The 16,979-nt window shown below is 38.2% G+C and overlaps 1 protein-coding gene across 1 annotated transcript in view; it reads left to right on the forward strand.

Moving 5' to 3' along the window:
* The window catches only part of OTC (ornithine transcarbamylase), a 75,651-nt gene that overhangs the window by 48,746 nt on the left and 9,926 nt on the right, over positions 1-16,979 (forward strand). The window contains exons 5-7 of the mRNA XM_069065670.1: positions 4,776-4,929; positions 8,809-8,931; positions 16,613-16,666. Coding sequence (XP_068921771.1) covers positions 4,776-4,929; positions 8,809-8,931; positions 16,613-16,666 — 331 coding nt within the window. The remainder of the gene's footprint in view (positions 1-4,775; positions 4,930-8,808; positions 8,932-16,612; positions 16,667-16,979) is intronic.

The raw sequence follows: 16,979 nt of genomic DNA on the forward strand, positions 1-16,979 counted from the left end.
TGTTTTGATTAAAGTTGTAAGATTCCAGGCAAATTTATTTTTCCAGCCCTTGTTAAGAGCACTTCATTCTTAGTTAAGAGCCTGTCATTCCTACATTCTTAAACTGTGATCTGGGAATACAAATTCCATTCTAAAACACCATCTTCTTATACTCTTTGTTCAATTTCAAAATCTAACTTTCTCTTTTTAAGTACTTGCCTTTATTTTTCAGCAACAATGAAAATACATCCTTAATTTAGTTTCTAGCCTTGATTTCAGTCCTTGTGTGAGTGTATGAGGCAAAACTTTGTAGATTCTTCCTGAAAATATCATTGGTCCACATGTGGATAACTGGAAGTGAATAGGAGTCATCAAGTTTCTTGTTTGAGGAGATAATCAAGAATATCTTAGATGCAGTGTACCTCTATTATATAGAATAGTCTATACATAATTACTGTATTATTAATTTTACATAATTTGAAAATGGCCAATAAGCTCCTTGAGGGCAGAGCCTGGCTTTTGTGTCTTGTTAGCATCCCTAGTGCTTAGCACAATGCCAGGATCATAGTAAGCATGAAATAAATGTTTATTGATTTACTGAATTATGTCTTGGCATATACAGAGTGTCCCTAAAGTCTGAACACAAAGGAAATCTCATTAACTATGAATATTTTCAAGAAATGAAATGAATGAAAATTTCAACATTTTATTTATTTAGCACAAATTTTAGCTAAGACAATTTCATATGGAATAAGAGCTTTGATTAGCTATTGGGAACTATTTCCCATATCAATGAGACTAATTTAATTTAATTAATAAGATTTCTTATGTGTCTCCTATGTCTTCCTACGAAATCTCATTTTTGCTAATTAAATAAAATGTTGTTGAAAATTTCATTCATTGGCCAAAGTCAAGATGGCAGAGTCAAAACAGGACTTCCATGAAGCTTCCCCTTCTACCTCCTCCAATTCACGTAAAAATTACTCTAAACAAACTTTGGAGCTACAGAACCCACAAAATGAAAGAGAGAAGCTAACCTTCCACTGAAGACAGTCTGGCAGGCTGGTAGGAAGGGGCCAGCGCAGTGCTCTGGGAGCCAAGCCCAGCCCCATATGAACCAAAGGTTTTAGCTTCAGGGAGGCCACAACCAGCCACCAGCTAGAGGGACTTCAGATCACCAGCAGCTGTTGCAGTTTCCAGAATTATCAACCCATAGATCTGAAGGACAAAGTGAGAGGTCAATTCAGTGTGAACTTTGGAAACCGGGAGTTCGGGAGAGTGGTCTGGCCTTTACCCCTGAAGGGAGAAGAGGCTGAGGCGCCGAGGCCATGCAGCTGCTGCCACATGGCTACTTCAGAGATCTTGGCCTGCAGATTGTAGGGGAACAAAGTGACCATTCCAAGGGGTAATCACTCTTGCTTTAACCTGCTTGGATCTGGATTGTGGTCTAGGTGGAGGCCTTGGGGTACATGACCAGGTTGCCAGAGTGTGTGGAGGCCTCAGAGAGGATACCCAATTAATAGCTCCAGCAGCTGTGAAAACCCCATTCATTGGGACAAAGCTCCCCTCCCTGGTAGCAGAGTTCTACTGTGACAAAAAGCTCAAAAATCAAGTAATTAAGTGACAACATAAGCAAGCAAAGGAAGGAAAGCAAGCAGACCAATCCAACATTAGACTCCTATTTTGGGGACAAAAAGGATCAAAGCATGGAATAGGAGGAAGACAGCGCAGTCAGAACTACTGTACCAAAAGCTCCCCAAAAAAATATGAGCTGGTTACAGGCCATAGAGGAGCTTAAGAAGGATTTTGAAAAACATATAAGAGAAGTGGAGGAAAAATTGGGAAGAGAAATGAGAATGATGCAAGAAAATTATCAAATAAGAGTCAACAATCTGACTGAAGAAAATAACACCTTAAAATATAGACTAACTCAAATGGCAAAAGAGGCTCAATAAGGCAATGAGAAGAAGAGTGTTTTAAAAAGCCAAATTTTCCAGATGGAAAAAGAATCTCAAAAGCTTACTGAAGAGAATCATTCCTTCAGAATTAGATTGGAGCAAATGGAAGCTAGTGACTTTATGAGAAATCAAGATGCTATTAAATGGATCCAAACAAATAAAAAAATAGAAGGCAATGTGAAGTATGTCATGGGAAAAACCACTGAATACATATGTGAGTGTGTGCATATATGTGTACATGTATGTATATACATAGAGAGAGGACACAGGACCAATTGAATAGGAAGGGATGATACTTAAAAGGTGAAATTAAGATGTGAGAGAGGAATATAATAAGAGGAGATGAGGAGAGACAGAATGGGGTAAATTATCTCATATAGGAGAGACAAGGGAAAACTGTTACAATGGAGGGGAAGAACAGGAAGGCAAAAGGGAATGAGTCAACCTTATTCTCATTGAGTTTGGCTTAGGGAGCTAATGACATGGACACTAAATTGGGTATCCCACCCTAGAGGAGAGTAGGGGGGGAAGGAGATGATGTAGCAGCAAGCACCCCAAGTGTGTCCTCAGGGTTTGCTGCCCATACAGGTTCTTGGATCTGCTTTGTTAAAGGAAAGCAACTCAAAATGGGTTAACAAGCTTACTTTAATCAGTCAGACATATATCGTTTACCTTGTTCAGGGGAAAAAGGTCAGCACCCCAAACTTCAGAATATACAGACAGAATTATCAAGACATTAACAGATCAAGTAGACAGCTTTCCAAACTGTCCAACCATTACATCCATACCCAGTCAGCATCTGGGTTTCCACATCTGGGTTTTTCAAAGCCGGGGGACTCTCAACAACGGCTTCCCAGAATTCAGATCAAATCACAGAACACTTCTCAAAGTGAGTCCCAAAACAAAGCTACACATCAGGGCTTATATAGCCTTCTCCTGGCTCAGAAAATGTAACAACCTTATTGACTCACTGGCCAATCAAGAAGTATCTACTGAAAAACAAGCCTCCCACCCCAGACTCCAGGTGCACTTTAGCCTAGGGGCAGGGAAGATCTTTAAAATTTACATTCTCATTACAGATGAGAGGGGGGATGATGGAAGGGAGGGCAGCCTGGGAGGGAGGGAAGTTGGAAGCACCCAATTTTGAAAAGGGACAGGATCAAAGTTGAGAATAGAATAAGTGGAGGGTGGGATAGGATGGAGGGAAATATAGTCAATCTTTCACAACATATCCGCTATGTAAATGTTTTGCATAGCTACACATGTACAACGTATATTGAATTGCTTATCTTCCCAGTAAGTGTGGGTGATGAGGGAGGAAGGAAAAGAATCTGGAATTCAAAGTTTTAAAATAAAATATTTAAATATAATAATAATAATAGTAACTATTATTATTATTATTATTTTACATGTAACTGGGAAATAAGATATACAGGCACTGAGGCATAGAGATCCATCATGCGCTACTGGGAAGTTGAGAGGAAATGGGGGAAGATATGGGAGGTTGCAGATTGGAGGAGGAGATATTCAGTGTGATCACTGTTTTGGGGTGGTGGGTAAGGGAAAATGGGGAGAAAATTTGTAACTCAAAACCTTGTGGAAATGAATGATGGAAACTAAAAAATAAAAAAGAGAGAAAATAAATATAAAAATCTGCAGAATATTTACCACTCTGTAACATAGTTTGAAATCTGGTAAAAAAAAAAATTTTTTTTAATTCCAAAAAAAAAAAAAAAGGAAATTTCATTCATTTCATTTTTTGAAAATAGGCATAGTTAATGAGAGTTCCTATGTGTCCAGACTTTAGGGACACCCTGTATTGAAACATGAACTTTTGATTCTCCCCAACTGCTCAAGTTCTGACTCCCTAGAATAGGAATTACTACTACTTCCTTGGGGTTGGAATATTTCTTATTTCCACTGCTTGGCAAATGAATGATAGGGGAAGAAAGAGTTGCCAGGCAGAGATATGCATTTTTGACATTCCAAGATGCAATCCCAAATTCATTTTCCACAGGATCATTATTAAATATAGCAGTTAGACACTATGCTTCAAAGTTCTCAATGAATTAAATAGACTTTTGAGAACTGGTCTGAGTCTTTGTGTTATATAGAGGATTGTTATTCACTATTATTTGTGTGTGTCTGTGTTTTGTGTGTGTGTGTGTATGTGTATGTAAGAAAAAATGAGAACTCACATGGCTTTTGTAAACAATGGAGATAGATTTTTGTTCAGCTTTCCTAACAGGCTGTATTTATGGCCATGGTTCAATTAAAGTGCATTTTCATTATTTCTCTAACCTTTCCAAAGGAACCTTTGGTGCTAATAGTCAACCTGTCTGCAGAAATTAGAAGAGAGACTGCTTCCATATTCAGTAGCAGCTCTAGTTTTCATTTGAAATAGAATTGAATATTCATTTGTGTGAGAACTTAAATAAAAAATAGCAGCTCTATATCAGTACAGCAACATTCAATGTTCCGTTTTCTTATTTGCTTGTTTTTTGTTTTTTACTGTTAAAAGGTTGCATCTTCTATGTCTTCAAATTCCCTGGCTTTGTTGGTGACTGGATGTTCCTTTTCTTTTATAAGTGATCAATTATTATCTTGTTTGTTGTGCCAACAATCTAATTTACAGTCACATATCAGAACAAAATCATGTCTGTTGGGTAAAATGAGACTGTTCATCAAGTAAGTCCCCTTTTATCCTTGCAACTTTTAAACATCATCCTGAGACAGGTCTTGATGCAATACTGTTAAGTGGCATATCTGGTTCTCATTACTCATGTATGTATACAGAATACCTTTCGTTTATTTAACTTTTATATTTGCTACCTATAGGGTGCTGTCTGGCATGACAGATGCCATTCTGGCTCGTGTATATAAACACTCTGATTTGGACCAGTTGGCCAAAGAAGCTTCAGTACCAATAGTCAACGGGTTGTCAGAGATGTACCATCCTATCCAAATTCTGGCTGATTACCTCACTCTCCAGGTATGCTGCTCTTTAAAATAGTTTTTTTATAGTCTTCAAATGAATTGTTCCTAAGTCACTTGAAATAAAATACATAGGATTACAAAGGAAACAAATTATGTTGAAATACATTTATAAAAAAAATTAAGCAAAGGAAAACAAAACAGATAAGTTCATGGATTCCAGATCAAGAACCTCTACTCTATTATGAAAAGAGCTTCTGTGGGGGCAGCTAGGTGGCACAGTGAGTAGAGTGCCAGCCCCAGAATCAGGAGGACCTGAGTTTGGATCCGACCTCAGACACTTAATACACACACACACACACACACACACACACACACAAAACAACCTAGTTGTGTGACCTTGGGCAAGTTACTTAACCCCTAAGCAATTACCCTCCAAAAAGAAAAAAAAAGAACTTCTATGGTGGCTTTCATTCCCCTCCTTTCTGACAGAATACCCCTAAAAAGAGAATTCAAATACCAATAAACAATTGTTTTGTATTAGTAGCAATGTGGAAAAAAATCTTTAATTTTACTAATGGGGATCTAAAAATATTTGACTGGTTGGGCTAAATACAATCATGGTACAATGCTGGATCTGGAGAAGCAGGTTCAATTACAGGGTTCGATACTACTTTTGTGACCTTAGGCAAAACATTTAACTTGAATTTCCTCATTTGTAAAATGGTTGGATATGATGATTTTCAATATCTTTTATAGCTCTAAATCTATGGTCCTTGAACAGGTGATCGTGTTAATATGGGCATTGTATCCAATCTGATGCTATACTTGGAAGGAAACTTAGATAAGATGTCAGCCCTTTTGTGAAACATTTATCTTTGAAGAAAGTTAAAATGACTCTAGAATGGTGCAATTAACATACTTTAAGGGGGTGGCCCATCTCCCTGAATCTTAAAATCCATCTAATTCACAGCAGCCACTTGTTTCTAGGCATGTAACAGCTGGAAAAATCCTGAAATACTTCTCTGATTACTCATAGGCTGCTAAGATGACTTCCAAGTAGAATGAACCAAAAGTTCCCCTCGTAGGATACATTTAGCCAGTGAAGAGAGGAAAAACTCTACATATATATGTAGTGGGCCTGCAATTTACCTCGGCTTTCTCCTGTCTCCATTTCTGTCATCTCTACTGCTGCCCACCTAGGTGCCGAGTACTTCTAGGTGCCCCTAGGTCCCATTACGGTATATTGTGAAGGCCTTTCCTGGACCTACTAGTGCAGAATTTTCTTGATACAAATTTAGTTGTCTGATGCCCCATCTCTTCAGGACCCCATGAGCTAAGCTGATGAACCAACCAATGACAATGTGTTAATGACTAATTATGGAGAAGTACATCACCTTCCCTTGGGCTCTTTGTACTTTAACAAACATTTCTGAAAACACAAGAGCTTAATTCCAGTGCTAAAATTACAGACATGAATTGTAAACTACTGAGGATATAATTTTAAGCAAGGAATTACTGAAGGTGGTGCAGTAGATAGAGTGCTGGACCTGAAGTCAGGAAGACCTGAGTTCAAATATGATCTTAGACACTAGCTGTATGACCTTAGACAAGTCACTTAACCTCCATTGACCTCTGTTTTCTTAATTGTAAAGTGGGGATAATAACAGCACCTACCTCTCAGGTTTGTTGTGAAGACCAAATGAAATAATATTTGTCAAGTACTTAGCATACTGCCTGGCATAAGTAAGCACTATATAAAAAATTATACCATACAGGTGGTTAGCCTTATATGCATAAGGCCAGTCAACAGATAAGCCTGTCATTAAACTGACCTGAGTTATGCTCTTCTGATAAGACTTGAATAAATTATACTTTTTTCTGAGAAATAAAAACAGTGTAAGTTCACGTGCTGTGTACCTAGCAAGGCTTGCTGCTTGAATTTTGTACTAATATGAACAGAAGTGGTGGTGGAGCATGAAAAATCTTGGGAAAAGATACCACTCTTTCTCCTTTTCACCAATGTCCCTGGATAGCCAAGCAATCCATCATCTTTGGGCCAGTCAATAATGGCTCTTGCTGACCCTGCTGCTGATCAACAGAAGTGTGTGCTATTGTTTAGGAATTATTGTTTAGGAGAAATAAGTGATGCTCAGTTAAAGCTAAGGGGATTTAGGAGAAAGAGTCTCTTCTCTTTTTTAAATATATTTTTAATGATAGTTTTTGTTTTAGTATCACCTAGATTTTCTCCTTTACTCCCTAATCCTCTCCCTTTCAAAGAGCAATCCTTTATAACAAATAACTTTTAAAAAGAAGAGAAAAAAAATTCAACAAAACCAACCAACACAAACACACATGTACACAATACTCATCTGGCATTATAAGTAGTGCTTCACACTAGTTGATCCCCCACCTAATCAAAGGAGAGGGGAAGTGTGCTATTGTATCTTTTCTTTGGGGATAAGCTTGTTTCTTTGTAATTTTGTAACACCTTTTTAAAAAATATTCTTTTTGTTCTGTGGTTGCTATTCTTTCCAATTTCATTGTTGTAGCCATTTTGTGTATTTTCTTGGTTCCACTTGCTTCACTTTGTATTAGTTCTTATAAGTCCATGCCTCTCTGTAGTCATCATTTCTTACAACACAATAATTATTACATTACACTCATGTACCACAATTTGTTTAGCTATTTTCCATTTGATGAGTATCTACTTTGGTTGAGAGACAGCTAGGTGATGCCATAATGCATAGAGTGCTGGGTCTGGAGTTGGGAAGACTCATCTTCCTGAGTTCAAATCCAACCTCAGATACTTGCTGTGTGACGCTAGACAAGTCACTTAACCCCGTTTACCTCAGTTTTTTCATCTGTAAAGTGGGCTGGAGAAAGAAATGGCAAACCACTCTAGTGTCTTTGCCAAGAAAACCCCAAAAGGGGTTATGAAGAGTTAGACATGACTGAATTGACTGAACGACATCAACAACACTTTCGTTCCAGTTCTTTGCTACCACAAAAAGTGCTGCTAGAAATATCTTGATGCATGTGGAGCCTTTCTTTATTGTCTATGACCTCCTTGGAGTATATTCCTACCAGCAGAATCTCTGGGTAAAATCTCTGGGATGCAGGGGTTTCTAGATGTGGTTAAACACCCTATCTCATAAAATCAATCAAAATAGTATGACAAAATAAGTGTGAGGTTTGAGATGGGGAAAAAATACACAATCCTCTTATTAGTCACTATCAGGTAATGGAGTTATTACTGTAAGAGATGTCATTTATCCATATCGAATTAAGCCAGGATGGATTGTGCTTTGATGCCATGATTCTCCAGGGTGCAAAGAAGCACATTAAGTCATAATCTGGAGTGGAAAAGAACTTGTGAAACATTCAGACTGGGGAAATAGGTTAAGTAGTGACTCCTTTTCTACCAGGAATAGTGAAATAATAATTTTGTGATGTAACTTTCTTTTTTAAATCTAATATATGGAAGCTACCATGGTTTTCAGAGACTATACTTCCAAGCTAGAAATACTTCCAGTATGGACCTGATAACAGATTCTATGTTGTACATCTGCTGTCTGAGAACAAGCTTAGCTAAATTCAGAAAGGTTCACTGATAGGTTGTCTGCAAAGTGATGTTATCAGCTGTAGCAACTCATGAAATCTTCAACTAAGGCATAGAAAGGCTGCAATCCGCAGTAGTAGAGTGAATGCCTATATCATGGATTTTTAGAGTTTAAAATGACATTTTAGAGTATGGCTCATGATATGGATATGTACAGTATCTTGTACCAAGTGGCTAAGATCTGAGTTGGAAATGTTTCTTCTATTTCAGGGGGAGGGGATGAAGGAAGAGAAGGAAACCCAGAGTTTCAAATTGGTGAGTTTCCCTTTGTCTCTTCTCAGCCATAGTCTGTAACTTCCATCACTTGTTTTACAGGAACATTATGGTTTTCTGAAAGGCCTCACACTCAGCTGGATTGGTGATGGGAACAATATCCTTCACTCCATCATGATGAGTGCTGCTAAATTTGGAATGAATTTGCAGGTGGCTACACCCAAGGTAGGCGAAGATGTCTGCTAATGGGAGGGGAGGATAATTTGTTTTCCTAAAACAACATTGGGGCCGCTAGATGACTCAGTGGATAGAGCCTGGGGCCTGGAATGAGGAAGACCTGAGTTAAAATGTGACCCAAGATACTTATTAGCTTATTCCTTCCTTTTCTGTACCAGTAAAATGGGGATATAAATAGCACCTACTAAGTATCATTTAAGTCATTTAAATTCTGCAAGCTCTGGATGAAGAGGTTGAGCAAATAATCTCTCAAATAATCATCTAACTCCCAAATCATGCAGTTCTGTGATTCAAATCTGTATTGGAAATAAAAACATAACAACAACAACTTGTAGTTGAATAATAATGATTCACATATATCTATCTATCTATCTATCTATCTATCTATCTATCTATCTATCTATCTAAAGTATTGCTAAAAAAAAAGTAATTTATTCACATCTCTGTATAGTTGGTTGTGTCCAAAATTTTATTATCCTTCTTTTACAGGTGAAAAAACTGAGTCTGTAAAATTCTAAGAGACTTGCACACGTGATCACATTATTAGTGACTGAGGCAGGATTCCAGTTTTCTGACTATATTTCAGCCCTCTACCCACAACAGAAGCAGTTAGGTGATGTAGTAGATGGAGCATAGAGTCAGGAAGAGCTGAGTTCAAATTTAACCTGAGACACTTACTTGTTGATGCCTCTGTTTCTGCATCTGTAAAATGGGGGTATAAATAGCACTTATCTCCCAGCATTATTTTGAAAATGAAATGAAATATTTGTAAAACTCTGTAAATCTTAAGGCATTATACAAATTTTAGCTATATTGATATGCCAAACTGCCTGTTACCAATGGGCTCGAATTGAATTAGTTTATAAGTGGTATGTATGTGTGTGTGTGTGTGTGTGTATGTGTGTGAGAGAGAGAGAGAGATGGGCAGGAATATAGATGGACTACATGAACTACAGGTACACACAAGGATAATGGAAAGACATATAAGACATATTATGGAAGTAAATGGATTGCATCATTTTATTCAGCAAAAAGAAAAGTAGTGCAGTGAAAAGAGGTCTAGATTGGGAATCAGATGACCTGGGTGTGAATTATTCCCACCCCCCCAAACTCTCCCCTCTTCCTAACTTCTTTATTACTGATGGGGGCATCAGCACTGCAATCTAGGTGTCATCCTTGATTTCTCCCTCTCTCACCCCCATATCCAATAAGGTCTCTCATTTCCACTTTTGTAATATGTCTCATATGTGTTCTCTTCTCTCTTGATCCTGTCACTACACTGGTGCAGATCTTTATCAGCTCACCCCCTACTCTACTTAGCTACTGAAGCGATCTTCCTTAAGTGCAAGTCTGATCACTCCCCCAACCCCCCTACACACACACACACACACACACACACACACACACACACACACACATACACACACACACACAGAACAAACTGTGACTCCCTGTTACCTCCAGGCATCAAATATCAAACAGATGCCTGGGTGTGAATTATTTCTCCCCCTCAAACTCTCCCTGTTCTTCCCTATTACTGTTGGGGGTACCATTAACTTCCTAGTCACCCAGTCCCACAACATGGATATCATTATTGATATCAAATATTAAATCCTTTGACTTTCAAAGCCCTTCATAACCAGGGCTACTTCCTACTTTCCAATCTTAATTCTCCTCCTCCCCACGCCCACTTACATGCTTTTCCATCCAGTGATACCTCCTTCCTGTTTCTTGCACATGACACTGTGTTTGATATGAGATATAGTTCATCTATATGACTCCAAATGTTTTTATTGTCTGTCCCCATGCCTGGAATGCTCTCTATCTCTGCCTCCTGCTTTCCCTGGCTTCTTTCAAATTGGCTAAAGTTCTACCCTCCACAAGAATTCTTTTTGAGGTCTCCTTAATCTTAGCTTCTCCACCACCACCCTATTTATTCCCAATTTATCTTGTATATAGCTTGTTTGTAATAAGTTGTTTGTATATGTTACCTCCACCATTAGACTGTGAGCTCCTTCAGAGATTGGTTTTTTTTTTGGGGGGGGGGAGACTTCTTATTTTTTGTTTTAGGTTTTGTTTTTGTTTTTTTTTTATCCCCAGAACTTACCATATGAGGTGGTTCATAAATGCTAAACTGACTGACCTCCTGTAGCATCACCATAATATTCACAGCACCGATGATGACTACAAATATTCTGGCATAGTTCTCAGCTGCAAAATATAACAGACTCTTCATATAGAATACAGAAACAAAACATTTATTCAGATACCAGAAAGCCAAATCCCAATACCAGGAAACCGAATTCATCATAGCAACAAAGAAGTTAATATACCATAGCACAGCAGGGAACCATACTATCCTTTAGCCTTCCCACAAACTCACAAGCCTAGCTGTCTCCTTGGGTGTATCCTTTCCTCCCTCCAGCTCTAAGTGCTCTGACTCCCAGCTTCCTGTGGGCCCTGCTCCATCCTTTAGCAAGCTTCTTCCACCACAAGCTCCATGTGATTACATTCAGCCTTTTAAGGGGCAGGGAAGATATTCAAATTCCTATTACCGTTACACCTCTACCTCCTACAATTCTGAGCTTCCTTCAAGGTTTTTAGATTAGGTAACACTTCCTAATCCATAACTTTTTTTTATGTCCCTGAAGAGAATGTAAGTTCCTTAAAAGTTGGGCCTACTTTTCATTTTTTTCCTTTGGGTCCTTGCAGAATGCTTTTCACATAGTACATACCTAAGAAAAGCTTGTTGAATTCACAAATAAAAAAAGTTTAAAAGTAATAAAACATAGCCAATTCACCCCACTAGCACTGTTGTCTATACTGGATACATGAATTGATCCCCTGCCAAGCTGCATACATTAGCTATCATATAGCTAAAAGCTTTGCCATGGCCATGGTGTTATAACAAAAAAAGTTAAAAAAAAAAAAACAAGTCCCCACTGTTCTACTGAGAATAGAAACTCATAGCTCTTGAGTTCCAGACATTCAGTCACACATGACAGAAAACGTGAAGTATAAGTAATGTTGTACAACCATTGAAATTATACAAAAATAAAAACAAGTTTCTGTGTCTCGTCCTCTACTTTCCTTATCCTCTCTCACTATTATCCTGGCACTAACTGGGCCAGCCCATTAATGACAACTTGCTGTTTTTCAGTCCTTTCAGTTGTATTTGACTCTTTGTGACGCTGTTTAGGGTTTTGTTGGCAAAGATACTGTAGTGGTTTGCCATTTCCTTCTCTAGCTCAATTTACAGATGAGGAAACTGAGGCAAACAGGGGTAAGTGACTTGTCCATAATCACATGGCTATTAAGTGTCTGAGACCAGATTTGGACTCAGGTCTTCCTGACTCCAGGCACAGTGCCTGTCTATCCAGACAAAATTTTGGAAGCTTCCTAGTCAAAGCAGATTTGGGAAACATCTAGCTAATGCTCCCTGTCCTATCAACATAAATAAATGGTAGAATCTGTATTTGAAAACATCCCCCTGTGAGGGAAGCAGGGGGCAAGGAGGGAATAGAGGTAAGGATAATGCCCACATTCAACATGAAGGAAAAAATAAAACCCATTTTAAAATCCTTGGAAGAAAACTACTGCTTAAGTGCAACATTTGCTATTAGGTTTGTTTTTATTGACAAAATATACATATCTAATATTTATTCTCATGGATAAAATTTATAAAATACTTCATTTGGAAAAATTGGAGTTTAAACAGCTTATTGGGTGGCAAAGGTCTTTCATTACTATTGGAAGAAAAAAATCCAATTTTGAAAATTATTATAGCACTGTTCTGAGGAAGAAACTCATTTAAATGATAAAGACCATAAAAAAAAACTAGCTAAATCTTTGGCCAGGAATTTTGGTTGTTGTTGTTGTTGTTGTTGTTGTTGTTGTTGCTTTGTTTGGGTTTGGTTTTTTTTTAATCCCCTGGAAATTCAAATAGTATTGGAATGGCTCCATAAATTTGCAAGGCAGCATTTATTAGCAGTTCTGTTTTTTTAAAGATAAAGCCAGATTTATTGCCTTAACAAATGCTAAAGGCATCTATGGACACAATTAATCTACATCCTTGCATCACTCCAAGTGAGCATAGCTTACACTGAAAAGCAGAACAACTTAAAAAATCTTTTTTGTTAGGGGTCAGAGAGTCAGTCTTAAAGACAGAAAGACTCGAGTTCAAATTCTGCCTCTGGTTCATTTTAGATGGGTGTGTTTCAGTTGTGTCCTACTCTTCATGACCCCATTTTTGGTTTTCTTGGCCAAGATGCTGGAGTGGTTTGCCATTTCCTTCTCCAGGTCATTTTACAGATGAGGAAACTGAGTCAAATAGGGTTAAATGACTTGCCCAGGGTCACACAACTGGAAAGTGTGTGAGACCAGATTTGAACTCACAAAGATAAGTCTTCCTGACTACAGGTCTAACACTCTATCCACTGCAGCATCTATCTGCCCCTTACTGGCTGGATGACCCATGACAATTCACTTAACCTCCTCTTGCCTCAGTTTATTCATCTGTAAAATAGAGATAAAGATAGCACCAGCCTCTCAAGATTGTTGTGACGCTCAGTTAATATTTGTGAAGTCCTTTGCAGATATTAAAGTCTACATAATTTCTTCCTATTGTTATTATAATTATATAACATATAACACTTATGTAATAATAATGATAATTGTTATTATTAACCATCTAATGTTCTAGGTAACTCTCTAAGACCATAAGTTGCCAAGAATGTGCTGACCCATATAGGAGAATACTCTTGGGAGTTCCCTTATCTCAATGAAATCACAAGTCCAGTCCACATCCTATCCTTTCTAAAATCCCTAACCTACATTTGATAGCAATTTTTATATTATTGTAAGTATGGAAAAGTTTGACTGACATGAGCTTGATAATTAGTCTTCATCTGGTGATCATCATCTGCATACAAGGATCAATAAAGACTTCAGCTTTCCAAGACAAAGTATGAGAACTTTTATTTTTGATTGTGCTCTGAACCACCCTGTGTTGGATGGTTTTCTCATTTACAAACCTCTTCAGCTTTTCTTGAAACACTTATTGATTCTCATCTTGGGATGATTAATCAGTCAATAAGCGTTTTGTTAAGTTCCTTCTCTGTGCCAGGCAATGCTCTATGCCCTAGTGATGGAATCCTAATAAAGCTGCCTCCAGCCCCAATATTCTAACTTCATTATAGGCCTGGCCCCACTGAACAGCAGGCCCACTGCACCTACCTAGCCCCCCTGCCAATTCCCTAACTTCATTATAGGCCCCACTTAACAGCAGATCCACTGCACCGACCTACCCCCCTGCCATTGTCCTAACTTGTTCATATGTGCCTCACTGCTCACTGGAACAACAGGTGTGTACCTGAACTCTTAGTTCCCACAGAAACAGCAGGTGTGTCCATGTGATGGGAACCCAGCTACTGCCTCTACCTAGTCACTGCCCCCAGACCTATTCCCACAGAAATATGTGTGTTCTTGTACTCAACTAAAATCACATCATCCATCTAGCCCAAGACAGGGCCACAATACCTACCTATCTTGACCAGACAGGACCACTATAGCTAGCCAGTTGGAGGGTAGCATGATCAGAATGTTTAACCACTGAACCATAGATGGGACCCCCTCCTCCATCACCTAATCCCTTAACAAACTCCTCCTGCCTTTTTATTATTAATCATATTCCTATATTCTATGTAAATTTCTTTCATGTAATTGCACCTTTACCCTATAAAAATCCACCTTGCTTTCTCTGAAGTTGCTGTTTCCTTTTGGAACTTAACCTGCTTCATGAGAGGCATCAATCTCAATAAATGCATATACTTGGATTAGAGGTGGTGTGACTGAATTCTCTGAGACAGTTCCACCACAGCACATCATGAAAACCCAATGTTTTTTGAGTGGGCAGAGCCCCCACCACCACAGTTTTTGCCATCCCTGGGTTTCTGCTCTTGAGAGTCTCAGAGTCTTATAGGGGAGACAACACATTAACAAGTATGAAAAACTATATTCAGGATAAACTGTATCTCCAATTTGTCAACAGAAGAAAGGCACTGATATGTAGAGGGTGAGAGTTTCTCTGTGACTTGAAGGAGGCCAGGGAAACCAAGAGGTTGAGATGAGATTCCAGGCATGGGGGTCAGGAGATGAGCATTTTATGCAAAGAACAGTGATGAGGTCAGTGTCCCTGGGTGGAAGATCATGTGGCAGGGGGAGGGAGTACAGAGGGGGTTGTGGGAGGAGAAGAGTCAGGTGTAAGAAGACTGAAAAGATGAGTCTGTCAATAAACATTTATTTAATTCCTATGTGCCAGGCACTGTGCTAAGTGTTGGCAATAGCGGGGAAAAGGCAAAGATAGTCCCTGCTCTCAAAGATCTCACAATTTAATGGGCAAGAGGAGTCCAGGTTGTGAAAGACTTTGCCAAAGAGAGGGTTTTATATCTGATCTTGGAAGTAATAGGGAATCTTTGGAGTTTTATAGTGAGGGGAGAGGGGTTTGGATTGAATAGAGGGTGATGGGATCAGACCTAAGCTTTAGGAAGATTACTTAGGCCCTTGAGTGGAGGGTGGACTAACTAAAGTGGGTAGGAGTCTTGAAGCAGAGAGACCAATAATCCAGGTGTGAGAAGATGATGGAGGAAGCTAAGTGGTACTGTTGAAGACTCCTCTTCCTGAGTTCAAATCTGGCCTCAGACACTTACCAGCTGTGTGACGCCTGGGCAAGTCACTTAACCATTTGCCTCAGTTTCTTCATTCAGAAAATGAGCTGGAGAAGAAAATGACAAACCACTCCAATATCTTTGCCAAGAAAACTTTCAATTATATCACAAAGAGTTGGACAGGATTAAACAACAAAGAGGTGGCGATAGCCTGCATTATAGTGATGGAAGTACTGGAGGACCTCATTCCACTTCTTAACCCATAGGAACCTTTTTAATTCTACCCCCTTCAAAATAGTCATTTATTGATAGGAGTCTTCATAACTGTTTTGTGTTTACACTTTCCAATCACCATTATCACCTTTGTTACTGAACAAAAATAAGCAAATTTATTTTGAAACATAACGTAGAATTAGACTGGAGAATTAAGAAAACCTCTCAACTTTTGGAGGTTTTAAGAAGGGAAATAATTACCACAAACTAGTAATAAAAAGCAAAATGTCTTGTCTTATCAATCTAGGTGGCAAAATTATTAAGAGGATGGATGTGGGAGAATCAGCTCAATTTTAAAATAATTTAGAAGCAACATCAAGATTAGAAAATCCAAAACTATAGCATCTTGTATATTAGAAATGCCCAGGTTACTTGAATTTATCTTAAAATCAAGTGTTTTAATAACCATTTGTAGTTGTTCAAATACTGGAGTGATTTACCATTTCCTTCTCCAGCTCATTTTACAGATGAGATAATGAGACAAACAGGGTTAAGTAACTTGCACAGAATCACATATGGCTAGTAAGTGTCTGAGGTTGGATTTGAACTCAGGTCTTCCTAATTCCAGACCCAGTGCTCTATCCACTGCACCACCTACCTGCCCCTTAATAATCATAAGTTACAAAAAAGTGACAATTTATAGCATCAAATGCACAGTTCATACTTCTTTCCTACAAAGAATTTACTCCATTTCATCCTAAAAACTAATAGTTCAATCTGTTTTTTGACAGGGTTATGAACCAGATCCTGGTATCACCAAATTAGCAGAGAAATATGCTAAAGAGGTATAATGGGCTTACATATCTATATCTATACGTATAAATTCCTATAATTGTATCTGTATCTATATATGTATCTATATCTCTATCTGTATCTACTCCTGTATCTATCTATGTATCTGTATCTATACCTATATCTATATTTGCATTTGTATCTACATCTATAACTGTATCTATCTATGTATGTATCTGTATCTATATCTGTATCTATACCTGTATCTATATCTGTAGCTGTGTCTATATCTGTATCTATGTATGTATCTGTGTTTCTATATCTGTATCTATACCTATATCTGTATCTATGTATGTATTTGTATCT

The sequence above is a fragment of the Petaurus breviceps genome, unplaced genomic scaffold, assembly GCF_028583685.1.
Source record: "Petaurus breviceps papuanus isolate PSGF00001 unplaced genomic scaffold, PetGlider_PUasm1.0 90700, whole genome shotgun sequence".
In the NCBI taxonomy this organism is placed as follows: Eukaryota; Metazoa; Chordata; class Mammalia; order Diprotodontia; family Petauridae; genus Petaurus; species Petaurus breviceps.